At 39.2% G+C, this 26,038-nt stretch overlaps 1 protein-coding gene across 1 annotated transcript in view; it reads left to right on the top strand.

Annotated features, from left to right (window-relative positions):
- Positions 1-26,038, top strand: part of LOC122798666 (fucolectin-4-like) — a 315,163-nt gene that overhangs the window by 105,474 nt on the left and 183,651 nt on the right. Inside the window, exon 2 of the mRNA XM_044067753.1 lies at positions 21,835-21,928. Within this exon, the coding sequence (XP_043923688.1) occupies positions 21,835-21,928 (94 nt within the window). The remainder of the gene's footprint in view (positions 1-21,834; positions 21,929-26,038) is intronic.

Raw genomic sequence — 26,038 nt, 5'->3', positions numbered from 1 at the left:
AGTGATCACTGAGAATATTGGGTAGGGTCTTAAAACTTCAGTATTTTAGTGGCACCTGGAGTGTTGCTGTTGAGCATTTTGGTAGGGTTGCTGATGAGTTGGATGAACCTGTAGAGGTTTATGTTGTTTGCCAGGGAGTCAGTTATTAAATCTTGCCAATTGATATTTACATCTCCTATAATAATAGTCTCATTGCAGATATTGTCTGACATCCAGGTAAGGATGTCCTCGAGAGTTTGGATGTTTTGTCCTTGTGGGATATATAGATTAACTATGCTTAGCTCTTTAAATTTATTAATATGTATGGTTCCTATCAGGATTTTGGGATTTGAAAAGGATGGGAGTGTTTTTTGGAAGGGTAGTATTGTGAGAGAGTCAGCATAGATTAGGGATACCCCACCTCCTGTTTGTTGGTTATATCATTCCTTAGGATATTATAACCTGGTGGTGTTATTTCAATATCTTGGTTTGGGGTTTTAGCCAGGTTTTGGTGACTGCTAGGATGTCAGAGGTGTTTTGTGTTAGCCAAGCATGGAATTCTGTAATTTTGCTACAGATACTACGTGTGTTTATGGTTGCTAAGCAGAGGTCTTTAATAGGGGGAGTTTGGTTGGGTGTAGATATGCCTGAGGGTCCTAGGTTGGGGTGGATGTCCCCACACAGGGATATTCTGTTTTGGATGTAAAGGGAGTGTTTTGGAAAAATGTCTTTTTGAAATAAGTTATTGGATAGTGGCAGGTAATTTTGTTTATGGTGATATAGGGCAAGATTTTCAGTTTTGAAAAATGAATGAAATGGTATTCAAGTAGGCTGGGTGATATATTATTGAAAATGTTTAAAGGTTTGTCACTGCTTAAGGGAGAAGTTGTAGATATGATAGCTATGGACTGAAATGTATGTTTGGGGGAGGTACTTAGAAGTAGAAAACTGAGGGCAAGAGTTAAAAGCAGATTAGGCAGAGTGGAATATCTAGTGAATGACATAATTGTAAAATAGGTTTAGAAAGTCCTTGGTGTGATGATGGAAAGTTATGGGTGGTGATTGGGATTACATAGGGGAAGAGGTTAGTGAAGTAGGTAGATACAGTTAGAAGTGGATTGTGTGTGGAGTGTAATCTCATAGGAGGGTGTGGAGTGACCGCAAAATATAAATGTGAGGAACGCAGGGGTGTGTGGGAATGGGGGTTGGGTAGAAGAGCAGAGTGAGTCTGAAGGGCAAACAGAGTGGGAGGCGTCACCCCAACAGCTGCTAGGAAAATCTATCAGTGTGAATTGGATTTAAATCTGCTGTAAGTAAGTGAGTGCAGTGCTACTAATTTATAGGGATGCTTTATTTTAGAACAGTGGTATTGTATGCTTCGTAAGCAGCACTTTAAACTGGGCGGCATAAATTTAGAGTCTCTGTGAACAAAATGGCTTGAGTGAGCCTTGTCAGTTTTAAGATAAATTCTAGGAGCAGTGTTATACTGCCACCTAGTGGCCGAAAGAGAGCAACGCTAGGAGTGGAAAAGGAAGAACGCTATTGTCTGATGTCCCAGTGAGTGTGCATGCCACTTGTTATAGGGAGTACAATGCAAATAAATATGATATATTCCTATGGGTTATCATAGGAAAGTACCTACATTCATTTAAATTTGGGTAATTCACTCCTATACTGTAAGTTCTGTAGGTCCTTTAGGCAAGCGAGGAGTGGGCAGGCAGAAATGTAATTGAGACCAGCTGGATGGAGGGGTAGACTTGTTGTGTTCGAACAGCTGATTCAGACTGAAAAAAAGGCAAAATGAAAAAGTTGTTAGGAGTGTAGAAAAGCAGGTTATTTAAGAAGTTTTCTTGAGGTGAAGAATGAAGGCACAAGAAGTGGGCAGTTTGGTTAAAAAAAAAAAACAGCGAGTCCTGTTAAAGAGTGGCTGAGAACAGTGAAGTAAAAATATTTAAATATAGCCAGTGGTTATAGAGTAATATAACAGTTTCACAGGTACTGTACAATGAGAAATACAAAATGATCTGTTTCATGGACCATGCCACAGGACAGTTGTAGTGATAACTATACTTGCAGAAGATCCAGTAATACTATTACAGTATCTGAGATTGGAATAAAACACTACACTGTACCCTACAGAACATAAATAAGCTAGATAAACTTGAAAACAAAATATAAACAGCAATTGAAGAAATAGCCCACAAATAGTACTGCTAGATAAGGATGAAACAACATAGCCCATATAGGCAGCACTTCATTGGTTACAAGCTATCTGTTAAATGAGCCGAGACTGGAAAATATGCTTAACAAATAATAATGCAGGAAACAAACAATACACTATCTGTAAGCATACTAAACCTTTTGGAATACTTATTGCTGTATGGTAATGCCTAGTAAAAGTAGGATAAATAAGAACTAAAACAAATGAAACAATAGTACACTTCAATGGCGAGAACACACCGCTATGGGATAAGAGGAGCTTTCACTATCTGTAATGGTATTTTAAAAAATGGCAGAGCAAAGTATATGTGGCTTATGTATGTAATACCTGCTGCTGCCACACTTACATAAGTTATTACAGTCTGACAAAGTAGACCTCTGAAGGCAGTACACTGTCATGTCAGAAGCCAATATGTTCCCGAGTTGTACACGTTGCAGCATATCCATAAGCCTTGGATCCCAACAGGTAACATGCCTCACAGATAGGTGCAACTTTAACGTTAGGTAATAAGTGAACTGTAGAAATTGCTTGTGTTTCATACCACATGTGTCCTCTCTGTATTGGCCACTACCTCCATTTCACAGTCACTGACAGAGCCATACTGCCAGTGGAAAATTCTTAGAAGTTTTAACCACAAAGCAAAAATTATAAAAAATATTCCACAGCACTGATTACTTAATGTGCATTGTGCATAACAAAATACATCATTATACTGGGCATGCTCATAAGGAAATCTGTATTGTTGTCCGCATATGTTATTTGGCAGAGGTTTTACACCGGATGCCTTTCCTGATGTAACCCTCCCCATTTATCCGGGCTTGGAACCGGCATGAAGAAATGCACTGGCTTGTGCATCCTCAGAGGGTCAGCTCATGTTGGATGGTTTGGAGACAAAGTCAGAGAGGTGAGATTGCATTGGTTTGGACATGTGCTGAGGAGGGATGCTGGGTATATTGGGAAAAGGATGCTAAGGATGGAGCTGCCAGGTAACAGGAAAAGAGGAAGGCCTAAGATGAGGTTTATGGACATGGTGAGAGAGGACATGCAGGTGATTGGTGTGACAGAGTCAGATGCAGAGGACAGGAAGAAATGGAAACAGATGATCTGCTGTGGCAACCCCTAATGGGAACAGCTGAAAGAGAAGAAGACCGGGCATGTTCATAAGGAAGAAGCAAAGTTACTGGATATACTTCAGCTATTCATCTAAAAACTGCAACAAACTATGATAATATAGGTCTAATGACACTTTATGACCACTATGTAAAATAACATACATCAATATTTGGTGAATAAACCACTGTAATATTATTAATAATAAAAGGCATACACCACAGGATTAGAAAATATGCAATCTAGGTCAAGCTCCCCTTCACATATTCATTAACTGAACACAGCACCCACAAATTTATAGCACACTTGTCAGACTGCACACACACGCTTGAAGGAATAACCTGAGCACTGTGTTTGAATGCATATGGCTTCCATTAAAGGGATTACACACTTTCACTTTTCTCTCTCCAATTCTAAAACTATGCAGTACGTAAAATTGTATTCATCAATATTATTTGATAAGCCAGTCCTAAGTGCTACCTTTCTATTATGCCAGTCCTAAGTGTTACCTTTCTGTTATACACAATCAGTATTTATACCTTGACAGACTTGAACACCTGCCTACACGTGTTCATAGTTCATGTCAATGACTGACACCACAGACAGAACTGTATCTGAAGTATGAAGCACAAACTTGAAGGGAATATAGCAGCAGTCATATGAAATTCTTACGCCTCCCATAAAATACAGTATGTGCCTCAAAATGCTTAACCTCTGTTAGTGTTCATATTAGTGTGATTTTTTTTTATGTCAGCATCTCTTGGCTAAGTCAGTCTTGTCTGTCACGCTGGTCATCCACAATTGCATTACCAGATTTGAACCTCTGCCTATCTGGGTCTACAATCTAGGAAACTGCATAGTAACTGCTGATACCACAGAAGAGATCAATATTACAATTGTTAGCACACACTTGAATGGATTATGTCAAGGATAGGGATTATCCCCATAAATGTATTTTGAATGATCAAAACCCTTTGTCAGTGTTTTCACAAATGTGAATCCACCATATTGGCTTCTGTAGCTTATTGTTCTCCGGTCTGCCACTGCTGTTGAAAACCGTCCATTAATTATACTTTGCCAGATTTGAACAACTGCCTGTCCAAGTCTATACTCTAGAGAGTTATGTATTAGTTGTTATTGCTGCAAGAAAATTCTTATCACAGCTGTGAGAACCAATATATTTTAATGGTAATACTTTATCATTGTGTATCAAGGCAAATATTTGCTTTAAACGTGATGATAGATTTGTAGGAGACCTCTCCCTTTCTAAATAGATTCACTGAGGGAACAATAAGACCTGTCAGGAAACCACACATATTTAATATTGTAGTTCCACCCACTAGTTATTCCCTGCTACATTTGAACACATGCCTAAGTCCCCAGTCAAGAGAACATGGCATCAACTGTCATTGCCACAGAAAAAGTCTTAATACAAGGGTTAGACAGACCATATTTGAAGGGATCAACATTGTGTTTCAAAGTAGAGGATTAAGCTAAAAGGGACTGATACTTTTGGGGGAAGCACTCTTCCTATTTAAATGTTTCTGCCCAGTGGAAGTGTACACATCAGATAATTTAGATAGGTCAGTCCTACCTACCACTGTAGTCAGACACATTCACATTAGTTACTTATTGCTAGATTCTAACACCGACCTATCTAAGTACACATTCTAGACAACTATGTGCTATTTTTTCATGCCACTCCACTTACTTCAAGTGAGAGACAGAATATATCTGAGGGGATGACTGATCATTGTGTTGCAAAGCAGATGACTTGGCTAAAAGATATTGATATTGTTGGGGGGAACTCTCTGTGTGTAAATGTTTCAACTGAGTGGAAGTGTACACATGGGATTATTTATCTGACCTACCTAGCACTAAAGTCATACACATTCACACTAGTTAGTCCTTGCTGGATTCAAACACGTACCTAAGACCACACTCTAGAGAAAATTGCATCAACAGCTGATGCCACAGGGCAAGCCTTATAATACGTCTCAGGCAGCAGATAGTTGTAGTGTACATTGCATATCTAGGTAAATAATAATATGTTTGACAATCCGATAATGCAGCAACGAGTTGATCACAATTCACTACATTCTACTGCAGTAACTCATGCATTACTTCATTCATGAACACTGTTGTAACATGAATGATGTCTTTGTGTGTTTAAGTTGTATTGACCATTTATATGATGGACGGTAAGCACTGCTGACAACCAGTGGAGTGACACTCATCCATTCCCGAATGTTCATCTCAAGATCATTGTATGCAGTTCTCATATAGTTTTTGTGTCATTGTGCAGAAATTATGATATGTGTAGATTGTGCAAGATAACTACAAGACATACATGACAAACATATACTTGTGTACTCATTACTACTACTCTGCAAATATGAGCCCAAAGGTTCCACTTCATTGGTACACATTTTGGAAGGGTAATGCATTTCAGTGTAAGAATCCTTTAGGTTATGTCATAAATAGATGGCATCACGGTAAACTTCTGATATCTTAACTCTAATAAGCCAGGACTGAAGTCAGTACATGATATCATACATCTATTTACCAGACATCATATCCTTCAGAAAATGCATGTTACTGCTCTATCATTTATTACAGCAATTTACTAGGTGTATAGTAGCAGTAATTGTAATCTGTGTCTGTATTTGTGCCTTTGTATCCACATTACTTTTGGCTATGTCCAGATGCCTTGTACTTAGAGGTCAAAAGATATGAGTAGGGGTGTGATAGCAGTATATTAAATAAAGGGATATGCAGGATATCCGTGTTGGACTAACATATCTCTGCAGTACTTCAGAAGAGAGGATGCCATTAAAAAGAAAGATTTAAATAATTTGTAGCATACCACTGGATTCAAATACCTGTACTTTCTAGATAATAGAATTATTTGATCACACCACAAAGCAAGATACATTTCAGATAGTAAAATTCACATATTTAAATGGACAATGAAAAAAGTATGAAGCAAGGAAGTATGTATGCATCAGACTTTATTTCAGTAATGAGAACCGGAACATCCCATATGGTGCACATTAAACCATGTAGCCAGTTAAACATATAAAATAACTATCTCCTCATAAGTGCTGTTATCCATTCTGTCAGAAAGCAGAGCTAATCACAGTTGTGCAATGAGAACCATATCACTGCTGTGAAAGGCAAAATCTTAGATTTTATCACAGGCCATGAACTGTCAGTAACTGACACTTAGCGTTGTTACACGATGCCAAACTTCATGCAAATGATGAGTACTGAAATTGAGGGTTTGTTTTTTTGGCCATCTCTGGCAACGTGTGTAGTATGTGAATTTATTTTTTGACCAGAGTAAGGTGTGAAAAGGGGTTGAATAGGGCAGTGGTGTAAATGTGAAGCAGGCAGAGGGTAGGACACTAGGAGAAGAATAAAGGAAAGTGCAGGATGGTGGTGGGAGAACACCACAGCGATCCAATTCTTCCCAAGTGAACAGTGTACTTCTAAGAGTAATGTGAATATTTTAGATAAGAACCATATCAAGGGTGTGTGTCAACAACTTAATAATGTTGTATGGCCAACTGAACCAAAGCAAGTGTCTTGTACATGCACATAAATAAAGTGGAGAGCTATGTATGGGGCACATTTTTCTCTTTTTCATTTTTGTAGACAGATGCCGATTTCTTTTCCTTTTTTGGAAACAGATAAATGTTGGGAAAGGTACTTAGGAAAAAGAGGGTTAAGTAGGTAGGTAGGTAGGGTAACTTAGGAAGCAAATGCAGAAATACAGAACACAGAAGACAGACAGGGGTGGTGATGGACACAAAACGTTGGGGGACATTATGGTTAGTGACAGCTATGGGACTTCAGAGGTTCATCCTTGTCTAGCATGAGTACGGTGAGTACCTAGTCCTCATCCTCTGAACTCTCATTACTGTCTTCTGTTCCAGATATCTTGGGCAGGGCCAGATGAGGCATCAACTTGGTTATTTGATATAGGACTTTTCTATTCTATCAGTGCAGGCATTGAGGTTCCTCTCCATTCTATCTTCCATCAACTTTGTCATTTCTTGTTGGTTGATGTGATTGCCACCTCTGCTATCAATATTCAATGTGGATACCAGTGCATCAGCCCCAGGGGCAGAGCTAGAGTACACAGTTGGTGCAGGTAGTGCAGGAGTTGTGGAAGTAATGCTGACAGGTTGTGACCCAGAAGTTCTGAGTGTCTCTGCTGCCTGAGGTGTCTCTGCAGCCACCTGTGTGGGATGTTGGTCTGATTCCCTGCTGCTGGTCTAGCTCCAAGTGATGCTGGTCATTCATGTTACAGCAGAAATCATGGTTCAAATGCCAATTTAATGAAAAAATAGAGATAAATAGTGTGGGGTGGAGACAACATATGTTAAATTACATATCATTTTAATATATGACATTCCATCCATATTGCCAAATAGTTTAAAATTCATCACATCTACATATGAATGTGAGGCTGTACCTGTGTGCTAAAATACAAAGTAATCTCTTCACTATTATACATATTAGGCCAGGAGTTGTGTGACTACTGCATATATAATATATACACTCCAACTCATAAAATGTTTGTGTTAAATGGTTACAATATAATTAACATAATTGCAGAGTAATACACTTTTAGGTAATACACATTAAGCTGGTACTACTTGCATTTGAACCCACACACAACTAGACTGAATGAAACATAGGCTAATGCAATGTTGCAAGAGCTGTTCAAACAGACATGTATGTTTGTTATATAGAGACAATGTGTACTCATCTGTGACTGTGTCAGGCAATTATGGGCTATGGACTGATGTTCTTGTTTGCCTTTTCGGCTATTCCTGGTTAGGGGTCACCAAAGTCGAACTCCGGTCCGCTAATGATTGGCAGCAGATTTTTATGGTGCTGAGTTGCCAGCCCAATGCCCAGTCTTCACGCATGTCTTTCAAACACCACTCGACTGCGGGGAGGACATGCAGACTCCACACAGAAGGCTCTCTAGCTGAGAATCGAACAGGGAAACCTCTTGCTGTGAGGCAACAACACTACCGCTGCACCACCGTGGTAATTGATGTTCTTAGTATTGATGGAAATTTTTATTAAATGGCTGTCATTCATATTTGAGCCATACTTACCTCATGTCTCTCTGAAGCACTGAAGTCTCTCCTGATGCATCTTCCTGTTTGTTCCATTCTATTTCTTCAGAAGCTAGACAGAAGAGAAAAAAAAGACAAAAACAATTGTGAACACTCTTTTGTGTGGCAGACCATTATATTGTAAAAGCTGGTAATGGGCGACAATACTTACACAACCGACGCTGATTATTCGTTTGGAAACATTCCTTCCATCGGAAAAGGAGGTCCTGCTTGCATCCTTTCATGTCATTGTAAAGGTGATGACCTTGTTCATCATTCATGGAATGCCAGTCATACTGTTGATAGCCTTGGACAAGCTATTTCAAGCCTTAGCCTTGTACTGGGACCCAGAATAGTCTTCCTGCAACAGCCTAGGGCTGTAATGCTTTACGAGGAGTATAACAAAAAATGTGGTCTCCCCCAGATACCACCTTTGAGCTCTAAATGGAGAACTATTGCTAATATCACCTGCCATGTTTTCTCAAGGATATCAGGAAAAAATGGCAGTGAACTGGCACCCAATTAAAATCTCACATGTACCAGCTTGTGCACAATAACAGGCAAGCTGGACAACTGCATTTGTGTGACACAAAGCATAGAAATGGAATAGAACAAAATATGGATATGCTTTCTTCAATGTCCACTTTAGGTGTGAACATGGAAGTGAGAAATGTCCATGTGTGGTGATCAGTGTATTTCTAAGTGCTCAACCGTCACTCCATAAAATGCTGGTGAATGCTAATATATCTTCTACATTTTAAAAGATATTTTGGCACATGTGGCCATGTTTCCTGGGATGGTGTATGGCAATCATAAGTAGAACATCGCCACAAACAAATATGACATTACATTCTCAATGAAGTTGTTGTCATTCAGTGTTAACCTTAGTTAAAGTTAAAGTAGTATATAATACCTTGGTGGCACATAAAATTAATAAACTTTTAACAAATTATGAGTGATAACATTAATCAAACCCATGACAAAAAAGTAAAATTAACTTCTTTATTCTGGGCATTAATTATTAATGTCACAGAACAACTGACAGTCCTACAGTGCTATACAAAGTGTTCAGCTTTGAACATGACTGGACATAGACCTAATTCTGACAACCATGTAACTGTTAGGCTTTGAGGTGTTTCTCTGTTGGATTAATATTTTGAGACATATATACAGTCTTGTGGAAAAGTTTCCATTGCGTTTATTTGTGTAATTCATTTCATACTAACTGACAGTTGTGGAAGCCAAGCATATTTGCAAGGGCAATAGCAGAAGTCTTTGCACTCTTGTAACAGTGCATGAAGTGACCTTACTTTAAGTCATCCTTGCTTACTGACAGTGCTCCATGCGAAATGTAGTACAGAGATGAGATAAGAATTATTTATAATAGTGGCTTTGTGTGATGACCTCTTGCATTCATTCACAAACGGATGTATTTCTATTATAACACATACTGAGGAAGGGCCCATAAAGAGTTTAGACCACGTCATTTTTTACACAAATACATCAGTGTAACATACATTTTGGGGTAATGGCATATCTTATGCTACTGAAGCCATATGTTGAAATCTGTGCTACTGACCTTTTAATAATTCAGTAACACCTGCTTCATGCTTTTGAACAACAAGTCTTGGTAATATCATTCACATAAAGTAATCTTTTAACTGCCAATTTTATTTCAGGGTCAAGTACAGAAAAATACAGGATACCACTTTATTATGACCTTTATATTAAAACTACAATTAATTTGGATTTAAACCCTGCACTGCTTGTAATGTTTTTCATACATTACTGCATTAACACATCGAGCCTAGAGAAAATTTTATGACAGATGGATTTTATGCAGTGAGTGCTGTCTAGACTGTTGACTAAAGCACACCATCTCCAGTCTCATTTGAGTGACTGATCGCTAAGTCTTTGTGAGTGCCAATACATTTTTGAGTGTTTGCTTTGGAAAGTGAACTATCATTCAGTGATTGTCATAGCCTAGAGTCGCTGATGTGCAATGAGATGGATCATGCAAAGAATGAAACTAAAAAAAAAAAGAAAAACAAAGAATCAGAATCAGTGTGAAGATTTTTCAATGTTGTGGCCTTCTACCATTAAAATGTTGACATTAAGGAAATCTGCTTTCATACAGAATTCAAGCTCTCTAGATATGAACCCTGAAATCATGACATTAACATGAAACACTGATATGATTAACTGACTGCTACATTGACATAAAGTGATGTTGTGAAAGTAAAGCACATATGCTCAGCTATAACTCTCGCAGTTTTAATTTAGAAACCAATAAACACATCATCACATTTGTTGTTTCTTCGTTCACAGTAGACATCTTGATGAATGTGATCCTTGCAGAAGACATGATAGTGAAGCATATGCAAGAACAAACATATATCTGCAAGACGAGTGTGTTTTTGTTTTTTTTTTTTGTTTTTTTTTGTTTTTGTTTCTCATGTGCACTACTCCATCTTGATTCCTTTGTAACACAATTTTGATTTTTTTGTCTGTGTGTCTACATTGTATACACTTGCTATGGCTTATAGACACTTTTGTACTCAGCTCAGATTATCGTCTAACTATATTTTACTAAAGGGGTAAAAAGATTATATGTCATGTTGGTAAATGTTCATGAAGCCTTTATCAGTAAGCCTATTCTCTCTGGCATACCCTGTGTAAGTGCACTTCCCATTAGCAGGAGTGATAAAATTTAATTAAACATGCACAACTGCCAGTGAGTTACCGGATAGTTTGAACTGGATATACCCTGTGGAGGCCCGAGGAGAAAAGTGCCAAAAAGTACAGAGGTTGTATAAAAGATTAATGTGGTACATACATTTGATACATTCATACTAACTGTATATAGGATTAATTTTATAATTTCATTGAGACAGGCTAGTTCATAACATAGGTTTATAAGTTCATAGGTTCATACTAGGCTATCTGCCCTAGGGCATTTATAAGCCTAGCCAGAGTGTGTTTGGCTTTCGCCACCCATTTTAAATTAATTTTGCTATGCCCTTTTTTGAGGTTAGTATACTGTGCCTCTGTCTAACAGTGACACAGAAGTGATAGCCGGGGTAAACCTATGATCTCCCATCCACTCATCAAGATTCCTCTTGAAGAGAGTCAATGAGGGACTCTGCCTAACCCGGACTGGGACTTTCTTCCAGAGTGAAGGGAGCCTCTGGGTTATGAATCTGTTCCTCCAGCATGTCCTATTTATTTCCATGCTGAGGTTCAAGTCTCTTGAGCACGTAGCTCGATGGGATTTGGATTTTCTGAGGTGCAGCATGTCCATTAATTCCGGGTTGGACATGGCTTTATACGTCAGGCACAGATCGCCTCTGAGCAGGCGGTATGCCACTGAGTAGAGCTGGAGTTTCTTTAACCAGGCAGCATATGGCATCTGTTTGAGCCCTTTGATCCTCTTGGTGAGGTACTTTTGGGATCTTTCCAGTTGCTGCAGGTGTCTGGTAAGGTAGGGGCATTGTACTCAATTATGGGCCTGATGAGGGATGAGTAAAGAGGCATGATGACCTCCCCTGATCTAGATGTGAATCCCTTCATGATTAGGTGGGCTATATAAAATGTTTTTCTAACCACTTTGGCCACGTGGTTGTCAAATGAGAGACTGCTATCAACTTGGGTCCCCAGGTCCCTAATTACTTCTTCTGTACTTAATGGATTACCACCTATGTGGTAATTTGTGGGCACTTTGTTTTTGCCAAAGGGGATGACTATACACTTTTTGGCATTTAGCTTGAGGCCATAGCTCTGGCACCAGTTGTTTGGTTCTATGAGACCCTTTTGGAGGATGCTTGTGTCAGCTAGAGAGTCGATTATGGTGCCCAGTTTGCAGTCATCTGCAAACTTGGTCAGCCACAGTCCTTCTGTGTCTGCCTGTACCTCCGAGAAATATATACCGAACAAGAGAGGTCCCAGGACTGAGCCTTGTGGGATGCCACTTGTAACTGGTTTGGAGTCTAACATGGCTCCAGCAATTCTAACCATGTGGGTTCTGTCCTTGAGCCAGTTTGCAACCCATCTAGTGACATAGGGGTTTATATTTAAGCTGGTGAGCTTATCTATAATGCCCGAGTGGGGTATTGTATCGAAGGCTTTTGCGAGGTCCAGGTAGGCTGTGTGGACCACCTTCCCCTCGTCAATGGCCTTGGTGACTGTTTCAAAGAAATCGGCTAGGTTTAAGAGGCAGGATCTGCCCTAAACAAAGCCGAACTGGGTAGGATCCAGTGTCTGTAGGTCCCCAACATCTTTATTTATGAGGTCCATGATGATCCTTTCCATAGCTTTGCAGACCAAGCTAGTCAGGCTTATGGGGCGATAGTTTCCAGGATCCGATGAGGCACCACATTTGTGGAGAGGGACCACTGTTGCTGTACGCCACTCTTTGGGTACATATCCTGTAGTAAGGCTGAGATTGAACAGTAGTTTTATGTTTGGGTTTAGTTCTTCTTGGAGTTCATGTAGGACGCAGCCCAGGACACCGTCTGGTCCCATTGATGCTGTGTTTTTTGCTTTGGAGAGGGCGGCTCTTACCTGAGCATCTGAGATGTCAGGGGGGCAGCACTCTGCTGGGATAGATATTCGCCCTTTTGGTGGGGAGCGGGGGGGGGAGGTTGCGCTGAACCTGTCAGCTAGGATGTTGGCAATGTCTGTGGGTTTGGTGTATTTTTTGTCATTTTGGACTAACTCTGAGTATATCTGAGAATTCCCACCCAGGTTCCTAACATAACTAAAGAAAGCCTTGTGATTATCCTTAGTGTCCTGTGCAATTTTTCTCTCGAAGCTGGCCTTAGACGATTTTATGAGTGCCCGTAGTTTTTTGCTAATACTGATCAGTGATGCCTTCCCTTTTTGGGATTTTGCTCTATCATGTAGTAGCTTCCTCCTTCTATTGTATAGTTTGTTTATGGCTGGGGTCCACAAGACAGGACGCCTGCCTTTGGAGGATTGGGTCTTGGTTTTATTTGCATGATCCATGCATTCCTGAAGGTGTTCATAGAATGCGTTTATAAAGGATTCTGCAGTCTGGGCTGTATTTTCCACAGGCCCAGGGGCTTTGAAGGATTCCACCTCGGATTTGAGGAGTGTGAAATTTGCTTTAGAGAAGTTTTTCACTGTGGTTTTTCTGGGCAGGGGGGGGGTCGGGATGTGAATATCCAGTGAGATTAGTTTATGGTCTGATCTTACCAGTGAGGAATACACTTCTGGTCTGGAGCATAGAGTCCCCATGTTGGTGATGATCATGTCCAGTATATTTTCCCCTCTTGTGGGAGTGGTAACAAGTTGTTCCATAGCATTTGAGTTTATAAATTCTAGGAACCTTTGGGCTAGGGTGTTGGAGCTAGAGTAATGGTCCCAGTCTATGTTTGGGTAGTTGAAGTCGCCCAATATAATGGTGTTTGGAGAGACCTTCATATTTTCCAGTGTTCTCAGGAAGGCTGAGTGGGGTTTCTGGGTTTCAGAGGGTGGTTTCTAGCAGGCTATAAACTGGAAGGCAGTTTTACCCACTGTTAGTTGCACATGGACAGTCTCTGATGCTTCGTGCTGTGCCACCAACCTGGAGGTGTGGGTATCTTTGATGAATATTGATACTCCCCCTCCTTTTCTGGTTCAGTCCAAGTTTTGGGGCTGAAAAGCATGGTATGAGGTATAACCTGGTAGTGCTGGGATGCTCTCGGGAGCCTTGAACCAGGTTTCTGTTACTGCACAAATATCAATGTTCTACATGCTAAGGAGAGTTTTGAGTATGTGCATCTTGAGGTTTAGACTTCCGACGTTGAGTAGCATTACTCTTAGTTTCTTATCCCTTGTGATACCTATGGAGGTGAGTTTGTCTTTTGAGCCTTGCCTAAAAAAGGCACTATGGGGGTAGCAAGAGCCTTTGCCAATATCCGAAAGCCCAGGGGTGACAGGTGCAAGCCATCCCTAACAAAGCATCGTGGCTTGTCGAGCATGTCATCCCAGGCTGACAGGCATTGGCTCCCCTTTGAATGACACCAATACTTAAGCCAATTGTTGAAATTGGTCATCTTGTCTTCATATTGTGGCATCATTCTTGGTGAGGGTAAGATGCTACTCAAGGTCAGGGTAATACCGGCCTGGGCTACATGCTCAGAGAGCTATGCTTCTTTTCATGTAGTCCAGGGATCCATCCTCCCTCCTTCTCTGTCTCTTATTCTCACATCCCTTCTACCTCATCTACCTTCATTGTATATATAATAATCTGTAAATAATTTGTCACCTGCCTCAGCAATTGACATGTAACCTAGTGAATCTCAAATGCACTATTGCTGCAAACCTACATTGTACCTATGTTGTATATTGTTAAGTGTTCTTCAACTGCTTCAAGCATGCTTTTAACTAGGTAATGTATAAATAATTGATCCACTGTTCTAGCAACTGCTTTGTTACATAGCAAATCTCAACATGTCATGGTCACAGCATCCTTTCACTGTACCCATGCTGTAAAGTGTAAATAGTTGTTCAATTGCTTCAAGCAAGTTTGTACTGTGTATTTCACTTTATTGTAGCACGTATGTACTCTTTAGATTGCTGCCAGTCTATACTATTTTTGTATTCTTGCTGAGCCTTTCTCCTAGGGCCTGTGCTGAAAAAGGGCTTTGGCTCAGTTGGACATTCCTGGTAAACAAATGTCAAATAAAAATAAAAGTAAATAATAAGGCTTTGATACTTTTTTCTGCAATGCAGTTCAGACATACAGGTAGAAAATAAGACAATACTCTTCTTGTGTATAGCTACAACAGATGCAATAATAAAATGGTGGTTGGGGTTGTAAACAAGCAAGGGATGTGAAATTTTAATGTTGTTGAAGTCTGTGAGAGAGAGAGAGAAAGAATATGAGAAGAAAGCTAGGAAGATAGGAGTGAGAAGAAGTAGTAGGGTGGGTAGTAAGGGTAAGCTGTGAGAAAAAAATGGGATGTAATTTAGGTATGTGAGAGTGTAGTAAAAGAAAAGGGGAAGTGTTTAAAAAAAGTAATGGTATTGGAGGATTAGAAGGTCCTTATGTTTTGCCGGGGGGGGTGGGTTAGTAAGAGCATAGCCAGTTATGGCTTAGATGGTTTTTAGTGCTATTTTGAAACTGTTTTTTCTTATCTATGTGCTTTAGGTGAGCTGGGATGGAGTTACAGAGTTTATTGACATGGTGGGAGTAGAGTGAGAGCACGTATAAGGCATTAACTGGGACAGTTCTGACTACTCACTCTAGTACTGCTCAGGCATGTGCATGGCATCATATAGGTCCCAACACCCTGCTTACCTGCCCTGCATCTTGAGCAGCTTGAGTGATTCAAGAATGATAATGAGCTGACTCCTGATTTACATATCTGATGTAACTAGAGAGCTTAATCTACACCAGATAAGCAGAACCCGGGGCTATGGAACTTCCATTGTACTTTGTAAGACTGCTTGGGTTCCGAAGTGCTACCTAACAAAACTACTGCTGATGACTGTTAGAACTACTGGATTTACGTCCTTTTGGAGAACTGTCTTACAGTTTCTGTCAAGGTATGTTGGATTCTCCACATCTACTGCTTAGAGAATCATTTTAGTACTTTCTACTATCAAAATGAGTGTTCTCTACACTTTGCAAAGTTGTATTTGTAATGAAAGTATAACAGTTACTATTGCAGTGCTCCTTTACTTCTGTTTCTTGGGTATCCGGCAACATTTTCTGAGGCTGTTGACATATGCCTGACTTGTGAAGCTTATGTAGGTTAAAGTAACATTAAGAAACTATTCAGTCCTAATGCTGTTCCATATCCCTGCCATCAGTGTTTTTTTTTTTCATTCTGGTGTTGTATTATTAATATGGAGGGATACAGGAGATTTTAGAAATATTGCTTACATCTTCATATTCATAGATATCATTATTAATATTTTTAAGTATTAATGCCTGCCTATGAATTTTTGCCCAGTGTCAGATCAGCTTGTAACTACACATCTCATGTTGTGTTGCATTGTGTCTGCTATATTTATTTTTACTTCACTATAGTATGGGAGCTAAACCAGCAGTCCAGTGAAAACTAAATTCTGAGATGCTGAGATTAAGATAATTGTATAGGCCCACTGTCTCCATGGGGCAGGGATCTCGGAAAAGTGCTTAGCTGAAAAGGCCAAAAATTACCATTGTAGATGACTGATGATGTGAGTATCCACAGCCATGACTACAAGTTCATGTAGGACGCAGCCCAGGACACCGTCTGGTCCCATTGATGCTGTGTTTTTTGCTTTGGAGAGGGCGGCTCTTACCTGAGCATCTGAGATGTCAGGGGGGCAGCACTCTGCTGGGATAGATATTCGCCCTTTTGGTGGGGAGCGGGGGGGGGGGGGAGGTTGCGCTGAACCTGTCAGCTAGGATGTTGGCAATGTCTGTGGGTTTGGTGTATTTTTTGTCATTTTGGACTAACTCTGAGTATATCTGAGAATTCCCACCCAGGTTCCTAACATAACTAAAGAAAGCCTTGTGATTATCCTTAGTGTCCTGTGCAATTTTTCTCTCGAAGCTGGCCTTAGACGATTTTATGAGTGCCCGTAGTTTTTTGCTAATACTGATCAGTGATGCCTTCCCTTTTTGCAAGGCTATTAGACACAGCCAGTGATATGATCAAGCATGCTAAAAGTAGAGCTAGAGCTGTAATACAGGAACATAGAGCTATTGAGGGTTGGCCTCAGTACTGAACCACTACTCACTGAGTCAGAGGATGTTCAATGAATTGTAAGGGATCCAGGCAGGTCAGGGGAGTTAATCAGTGCTATGATGGAACATGGAGGCAGAGGTGGAACACAGCCACAAGGTGTCTACTAGTGATGTTCACGTATGCCAATTATATGTATAGATAGACAGCTAGAGAGAGAGCTAGACTTTATATATCTATGGATCTAGTACTAATGCATGAATGTGCAAATCACTGAACATGATTTCAACATACACATTATACCAAAACGTCAAACTAACAAACATACACTTCACCGGGTATGAAATCACCGAATAAATGTAATGGCAGACAAGTGCAGCAACACACAAGTGATCCCAAACGGGGAAACTAAAGGATATATTTAAAAACTCACACCATTCAACTATTGGAAACTCAAAATTCTACAAAGAAAAGAAATATGTACAGTGAAAACAAACAGTTCCCATTTATATCTTAAGCAAATTCTGAATAGCCTTCACATACTGCAACAGTGTGTATTCTTCCTTATGCTGAAATATGACTTGAAACTACTCTTGCTGACAAATGACTGATTTCTTTTTTGGAGAAGGCGGGCAAGCAGCAGACATATGATGACGAATTTCATCAGTTCTATTCTGTTTTTGAACCACAGCCACCAAAATACTGCACAAATCAAACAAGTGTTTCCCTGCTATGCATCTCAACCTCCTGTGCCATGCTTCTACAGTATTTTGGGTTTATGGCAAATTCATCTCATTAAGAATACTGATATTCCAAAAGTTGACAGGAAAGAGCGGAAGAAATCTTATACAACATGATGACCTTGTATTAAACATTCTTGGCTTACCCAAGAGATACCATTCAGTAAACAACGGCTTTCCTTCCAATGGAAACTCATCTTTAAGGAAATTGAATGTCTCTAACATATGCTTATTGTCCAAAAATGCCAAAGTTGCTAACTAATGGGAGAGTGGCCTAATGTTTAAGGTGTTTGCCTTATAAACACAAGGTGCCGGGTTTGAGTCTCACAAGGGATAGTTGGCTAGGCTTACAATGGCTCACAAGGGCAGTTAGCCTAGTACTAACCTATGAACTCTTTAACACACAGCTGAAAGTGCATATTTGAGTTATAGAGAGATGCCAGACCTAAACCTTATACCTTACGCCAAATGTTTCTTCTGAAATGGAAAAAACATCCCTTACATACAACACCATTAACATTGCAGTTAATACTTTGTATAGCTGCAAGCTCAAAGTCACACAGTATGAATGAAGCATTACAAGATAATGAACATTCAGTGAAAAATATGAAAATACATCTCCACATATAATTATAAGCTCGATATGACTTCTTACTCATATGGCAAAAGACTAACAGCACACTTTTAGTATACGCACCATATTTTCCCCACATAATGAACTGTGTACAGCTGTGTCTATACTCTGCACCTCTTGTAAAGTAAGTCCCATCCATCAACCAAATCTTTAACAATATTTAAATCCTTCAAGTTTGCCTTAGTAGTTAAAACAACCACTTTTGTTTGATTGGTGTTATCTGTTAACATTTTCTTCATAAACAGACCATCCTTCAATGGGAAATTTTCTACAGTAATATCACACAAACTTACTGTTGCAGAACAGGTTGAATTTCTACTCTTAGATTGTACTGGTTTAACAACTTGCAATAGCAATCTTCTGTTATTCAGATAACCGGCAGAATATAGAGAAGTAGATGCTACAGCATCGTCTACAGTTACATAAGGTGCATCTCTAGAACATGCTGCTCTCTGTTTCAGTTCATGGCGAATCTTGTATTTTTCAGTTTCTTCAGGTTCACCTGAATGAAAGTGATCTACAGGCCTTACTAGTTCTTCTCCAGATGTAACAGATATTGTGATTGCTCTGCCCTTACATTTGTCAGAAACTTTACACTTACAATTACAGTATTTTCTCATCTTTGTCTTTTTCTGTAATTGATAAAGATAGCCATCTATCACTAATATTTCTCCTCCGCATTGAGACTTAGCCATTTGATACACATGGCCTAGGACACCAGGTACTAGCCTGCAAATATCCGCCATTGTGTTTTGTAGTACGCTAGTACAAGTTAGATAGTACATAAGCAATATTTAAGGGGAAACTCACTCGTAAAACTGATTGGCTGAGTTTTGGTAAATTGGATTTCAGTAATATGTGTTTTTGTAAAAGGGATATTTCAGTAAACTGAGTGTCATGTTTTCTGGTTTGGTGATTTGCACATTCGCGTATTAGTACTAGATCCATATATATATATATATATATAGAGAGAGAGAGAGAGAGAGAGAGATAGAGATACACACACACAAACACACACAGAAAGAAAGAGAAGGATAGATATAGATATAAAAGTTGTGTAGAGTTGTAATACTTTTCGTTTAAGTCTCCTCTTTAACTAATCTCTAATCTATTATTAACATCACCATGCTGCTGTTGTTGCGATGTCATTAATAAGGACAGCGTGTTCATCCATCCAGTTACAAAGAAAAAATATGAATTTAGATGTTTTGTAACATGCAGCACCACACATATAGTTTATCTTGCTACTTGCAGAAAATGCACTGCCTTTTATATAGGAAAGTCCAGTAGAAAACTTAAAGACAGAATAATTGAACACAGGTCAGATATAAGAAAAATTTTTAGTACCAACTCATTAGCAAAACATAGGAATGAATACGGAGATGATCATATTTTTACCTTTAGGGCCATATATAAAATAGTTAAAAATGTAAGAAGAGGTGATGTTAATAATAGATTAGAGATTAGTGAATATGAATGGATATTACGAATCAATGCTGATATTTTTCCTGGTATAAATCAAACAGCATCATTGAAACCAATATTGAAATACAAACAAATGTGTCTGCATAAGTGATTTTACTTTAAGATTTTAGTTAATTGTTAATTGGATAATTGATAGGCTGTGTGTGTTTATTATATAATGCTGACTGATGTCTTATTGTGTTATGCACTGATGAAGGGTTGTTTTAACCTGAAAGCTTTGTTCTTGGATTAAACAGCTTGTCTTAACAGTGTTATCTGAGTTCACTCCTGTGCTGGTGGACTATTGCGAGTGAACTGTGATTTTACTCTACGTCTTGATTCTATTCTTGGTATTTCTCCTGGGAGTCATGAGCCAAGGTTCTAGAGCATATCCTGCACCCGCCACTAGATGTCCGTGTCACCCTTAGAAAGCCTGAGGTACAGGTCACATGTGTCATATGTAGGAGTCATGGAAACTGTCAGGTTACCTGTGGACACATTACAGATGATTCTTTTTGCAAACAGAGACCTTGACAGTTGACAGAGTGATAGCCTTTTCTTTTTATGCACCTCCTTCAAAGTGCACCGTGTGAGGCTTTTATTCCAATGTAGGTGAATTCTATACATACTGGATTACTGGATGCATTTATTTCTTGGGCCACATGGTGGCAGTATATGTACAGGGAATCTCGATTTATACTCGCTTGAGCTGATTTATTTATTGTATTGTATACATATCTGGCTTTATAATCATGATCTAAATGAATGTTATCAATGATATAGCATCTATTTACATTTTTAAAGTTTTCCTGCCAAGAAGTTTATAAACTGATTTATGTCATAACATTGAAGCTTCTATTTTTAGTAGGGAAACCTGGTTTGTGTTGTTTTTGGAGATGGCCTTGGTAGATTAAACACTTGTTTGTTTTTCTTTATCTGGGTGCTGTGTTATTCATTTGGCAACACAGAGCACACTTGCCCCCAGTTTTGCATTAGCGGTCATGTAGTATTTGTGTGTGTGTGTGTGTGTGTGTGTGTGTGTGTGTGTGTGTGTGTGTGTGTGTGTGTGTGTGTGTGTGTGTAATATACCTCCATGTACATATAATTCTACTTCTTCAATGTTTTAGTTGAGATCACAACAGTTGCAATGCTGTGGCTCTTTTATACCACCTAGTGAGGAAATTGTCAATTTAAACGCCATAAAACTCAGTGCCACTTGCATTTAAAAAGTCTCCAGTAACATAAGTACAGAATAACTTTCAGTCAGAATGCAGCATGTTGAGTAAGAAAGCTTCAGCTGGAGTAAGCAAAGCACTCCAGATCTGGGTATTCAATAGCTATTGAATAGCTTCACTGAATACACCTGCCTCATTTTAATTAACTATAAAATCGTAACGGACAAAAAAAACATTGCTCACTTATCATTACAGAACTATTAACATTATAGACTTGCCAAATGTAATTACATTTTTTTTCCAAAACCTTTTCTTTTTTAGAATAAAACATATTTGGAGTCTCGAAAGGAAATCTTTCCAAGATAGTATTTTTCTTTTTATACACTATAAATATGGGATTAACATTTAGCTTAATGTTGAATCTTGGAATTCACTATTAATTTTTATTTAGTTATATATCTATTTATTTGTTTTGTTTTGATTATCAGGCAAGTGGGCCGGTTAATAGACCCTTTTCAGTCATGACACAGGCACCAGTAAGCAGCAGCAACACTCATGAAGTTAAGACTTTCCAGATGTTACAGAAAATTAACGCAGAAGCAAACAATGCAGAATAAATACAATATTTACATTAATGCTTTAATCCCTCCGACAAAATTAATATCAGTTTAATAATTTCATTTTGTTTCTTACAGATGATGAAGCCGATATACCACTTTAGTATTTCCTTAATGCTCTGGGCATTTGGAAGAAATGATGGAGGTGAAGCCTGTTCTAGATTCCCTGAAGGTAATTAAGTTAAATATGTAGTTAATTTCATGATACTGCATGAATATTTGAAAACAGAATTGTAAATTAATACTACCTCATCATGTTTTAATAATGTGCCCCATAATGTAGTATAATGGATTTAATCTAGCTCTATCGCAGTATTCAAGCACTCAGGATGTAAGGAGAACAGTCGTGACAGATGCTCATCTTAAAAGTCATACTATTACTCACAGTAACTCTTCAGAGAAATACTCCTGCCTATGGGAAGTATAAACAATGGATGTCTGGGATAGTTGTGTATTTTTCATGCACTGTCATTGTTACATAAGTATAAGAATTTGCTTAGGTTAAAACTGTCCTCAATTTAGTTTTTAAACAGTTTTAAAAGTAATAACAGAAACAAGTGTTGGTGTAACATAATATTATTAGCTAAGAAGGAAAGAGTTATGGATGATTTAGCTACCTTACAGTGAAAATGAATACATAAATAAATAAACATAAGCATCAGCGACTCCAAAAGCAATGTCCTCGTCACAGATATGCTACAGTTCATTCTGTTTTACTAATTAATATTTCCTAGACAGGTATTACTTATAAGACACAGTAATGACTTTGAAATCAATAAATGAATCCCATTTATCAATCTATATGCTGTTAGTTCAGCTGGATTTATTCATTGTACTACTTTACAGTTTTTCTGGTAACGCACTTCATACATTTGTTCTTAACTGGATGAATACATATTTCCTTCAGTGAGCCCTATGCTCCTAGTGTGACTTCCATGCGTGTTCCCTTCTACCTCCATCAGGGTCCAGATCTCAGCCTAGCTGGCAAGCTAAAACCTCCAGTACCCTCTCTGTCCAACCAGTGCTTCGTGTCCCTGCCCAAGTATCTGACACACACACACACACACACACACACACACACACACACACACACACACACACACACACACACACACACACCTTGAGATAAGTATTTATACAACTTTACAGACACTCCTGGGAAAGGCTGACACAGATTCTCTAGCTGTGCCCCTATACCCAGACTATACAGCAGTAATTACTGCCACCACCAGCTAATAATTATCTGCTATCCAACGGCCCTTAAAAGGGTGTCTAATTATTAATGTGCAATATTATTATCCAATAGTAGTGTAACTTAAGCAATCAAAGCTTATTGGAAGGGCTTAGTACAAGATCACTTATAAGCATGCAATGTACTCTAGAGCTTAATTTATCTCTACATAAACCAGCCACAGTTGAAAAGGGTTTAAAAATATTTAATATTAAATACTAAACACACAAAACCATACTACTACACCACAGTGCTGTTCAAGAGTTCACAGATCACACAGAAACTTAAAATAATTCAGTAGTACAGCTCTGACATAACAGAAAAACACCTAGTCTAATATTTATAGTCCTAGCTATTTCTACAAGAAAACACACTTCTAAGATAACTTACTTAAGAGAGCAGGCAGTGTTGTATGTTGGATATCAAGACTAAAATGCTTAATAATCTCTGGTTCTCACTGTTTAAAGTGAAACTACAGTTCTGATAAACATTATATCATCTTTTTTCACTCTTCCTGGAGTTCCCAAGGCTATGCATTAACTGCATTTACCTTCTTTTATACTTAGAGCAATAAAGGACATTCCACATGTAAATTCTGGTCATTAACTTTAGCCTTAAAACAATAGGCAGGAATCCCTCATCCAGCTGGACTGGAGCTGACTTGTAAAACATCAAGGGCAGTGATGAAATAATTTTAATTTCAAAGGACCAACAAGAATTGCTTGACTTAGCTTTCTTTACAGCAGATGGCAATGTTGCCGCATTGTTTTAAGTTCAACATTCACAGTATTTACAAATAATACAATTATGTACTAAATTCTATTTAGCTAGACTGGCAGCCTTCACCCATCTCTACCCAATCTTCACAGGCTACATTATCAAACAGGTCAGAGGGACAGATCAACAAAGCTGCTGTATGCAGGTAACGTGGCATTATAGTCAGACTCTGTACAAGAACCTCAGTGAATGATTGGGGAATAGAATGGAAAACTGAAGCTACATGAGATAAAAATGAGTCCAGGTAAGAGTGTTGTAATAGCAGCTAATGGGAGAAATCAGAAGGGAAACAGTGCAACAAGTTAACAGCTTCAATTATCTGAGAGGAGTGGCTGAGGAGAAGGGAAGACAGAATGAAGCAGTTAAAGCTAGATTCAAAGGGTCTGCAGTCAGCTGGCACAAAGTGTCAAGAGTAATGCAAAGAAGCTGAAAAATAAGGTCTACAAAACAGTGTTGCAATCAGTACTTCTGTATGGCAAAGAAATATGGGCAATGAGGTAAGAGTAGTTGAGGAAGCTGGAGGTGATGGTGGTGAAGTGTCTGAAATGGGTGATAGGAAGCACACTTGGACAGATGAAATGACATCATCAGGGCAGAAGTGCATTGCCTTGAGGAACTGGTAGCCATAGTGTATCTACATTGAAAAATGGGTCCACTGGGTGAACAAGGAAGAAGGTACATGAACCACAAAGACTATCACTCCATCAACTGCTAGGTAATCTGTAATACACAGGATATCATCTACGGTATGTGTGCAGGCCATTCAGGCATTGTCCATGACTCACATATATGATACACATGTGACTGTAGTGACAGTTTGTGAGGGTTGACTTCCCAAAAGGTCATCTGTAACCCTAACTCATAACACCAATTAGAAATCCACATAACCAAACTGGCCATGTGTATAACTGTACCTTAACACAAAATGGAAATATCCTTAGGGCATGTTTTGCACTGCTGAAGTCACAGTTTCACAACCTGGATGCAACTGGTGGTGATCTGATGTATAACCCCCACCACATGTGCCAAAATACTTACTGTGCATGCTGCATGTTGTGTTTCATAATATTATAGTTAGGAAGCAGTTACAGCTAGGTGGCCTAGGTGATGGAGAGAAGGAAGGTTGATATATTGTGCGTGTGAGAGACCAGATGAAAGGGGAGTAAGGCCAGGTGTATTGGAGGCAGGTTCAAATTGTTCTACCATGGTGTGGATGGGAGGATAAATGGGATGGGGTTTATCCTGAAAGAACAGTATGTCAAGAATGATTTGGAGGTGAAAAGAGTGGTGGATAGAGTGATGTTTACGAAGCTGGAAATTGATAGGGAGATGATGAATGTTGTTACTGCATATGCTCCATAAGTTGAGTGTATGATGGATGAGAAAGAAACATTTTGGAGCGGGTTAGATGAAGTAGTGGAGAGTGTACCCAAAGGTGAGAGAGTGGTGATTGGAGTGGATTTCAATGGGCATGTTGGTGAAGGGAATGGAGGGGATGAGGAGGTGGTGGGTAAGTATGCTGTTAAGGAGAAGAATGCAGAAGGTCTGATGGTTATGTATTTTGTGAAAAGGATAGACATGGCTGTGGTGAATACGTATTTTAAGAAGAGGGAGGAGCATAGAGTGACATACAAGAGTGGAGGAAGATGCATACAGGTGGATTATATCCTATACAGGAGGGCCAGTCTGAAGGAGATTGGAGACTGCAAAGCAGTGACAGGAGAAAGCATAATTAGGCAGCATAGAATGATGGTTTGTAGGATGTCATTGGCAATCAAGAAGAGGAGAGTGTGGGCAGTTCCAGGGAGCAAATGATGGAAGCTGCAAAAGGATGACTTTAAGGTGGAGTTCAGGGAAGAGAAAAGACAGGCAGTAGGTGCCATTGAAGTGTTACCAGATAGCTGGGTAGCCACAGCAGAGGTGGTAAGGGAGGCAGCTAGAAAGGTGTTTGTTATGACATCTGCACAGAGGAAGGAGGACAAGGAGACCTGGTGGTGGAATGAGGAAGTACAGGAGACTATACAGACAAAGAGGTTGGCAAAGAAGAAGTGGGGTTGTCAGAGAGATGAAGAAAGTAGATTGAAGTACAAGGAAATGAGGTATATGGTAAAGAGAGAGGTGGCGAAGGCTAAGGATAAGGCATATGGTGAGTTGTATGAAAGGTTGGACACTAAGGAGGGAGAAAAGGACCTGTACCGATTGGCTAGACAGACGAACCAAACTGGGAAAGATGTGCAACAGGTTAGGGTGATAAAAGAACATGAGGGAAATGTA

Source organism: Protopterus annectens, chromosome 3.part1 (genome assembly GCF_019279795.1).
Source record: "Protopterus annectens isolate FY-2018-M chromosome 3.part1, PAN1.0, whole genome shotgun sequence".
Classification (NCBI taxonomy): domain Eukaryota; kingdom Metazoa; phylum Chordata; order Ceratodontiformes; family Protopteridae; genus Protopterus; species Protopterus annectens.
Note: the sequence above shows the minus strand (reverse complement) of the source record. Positions and strands in the feature narration are given on the sequence as shown.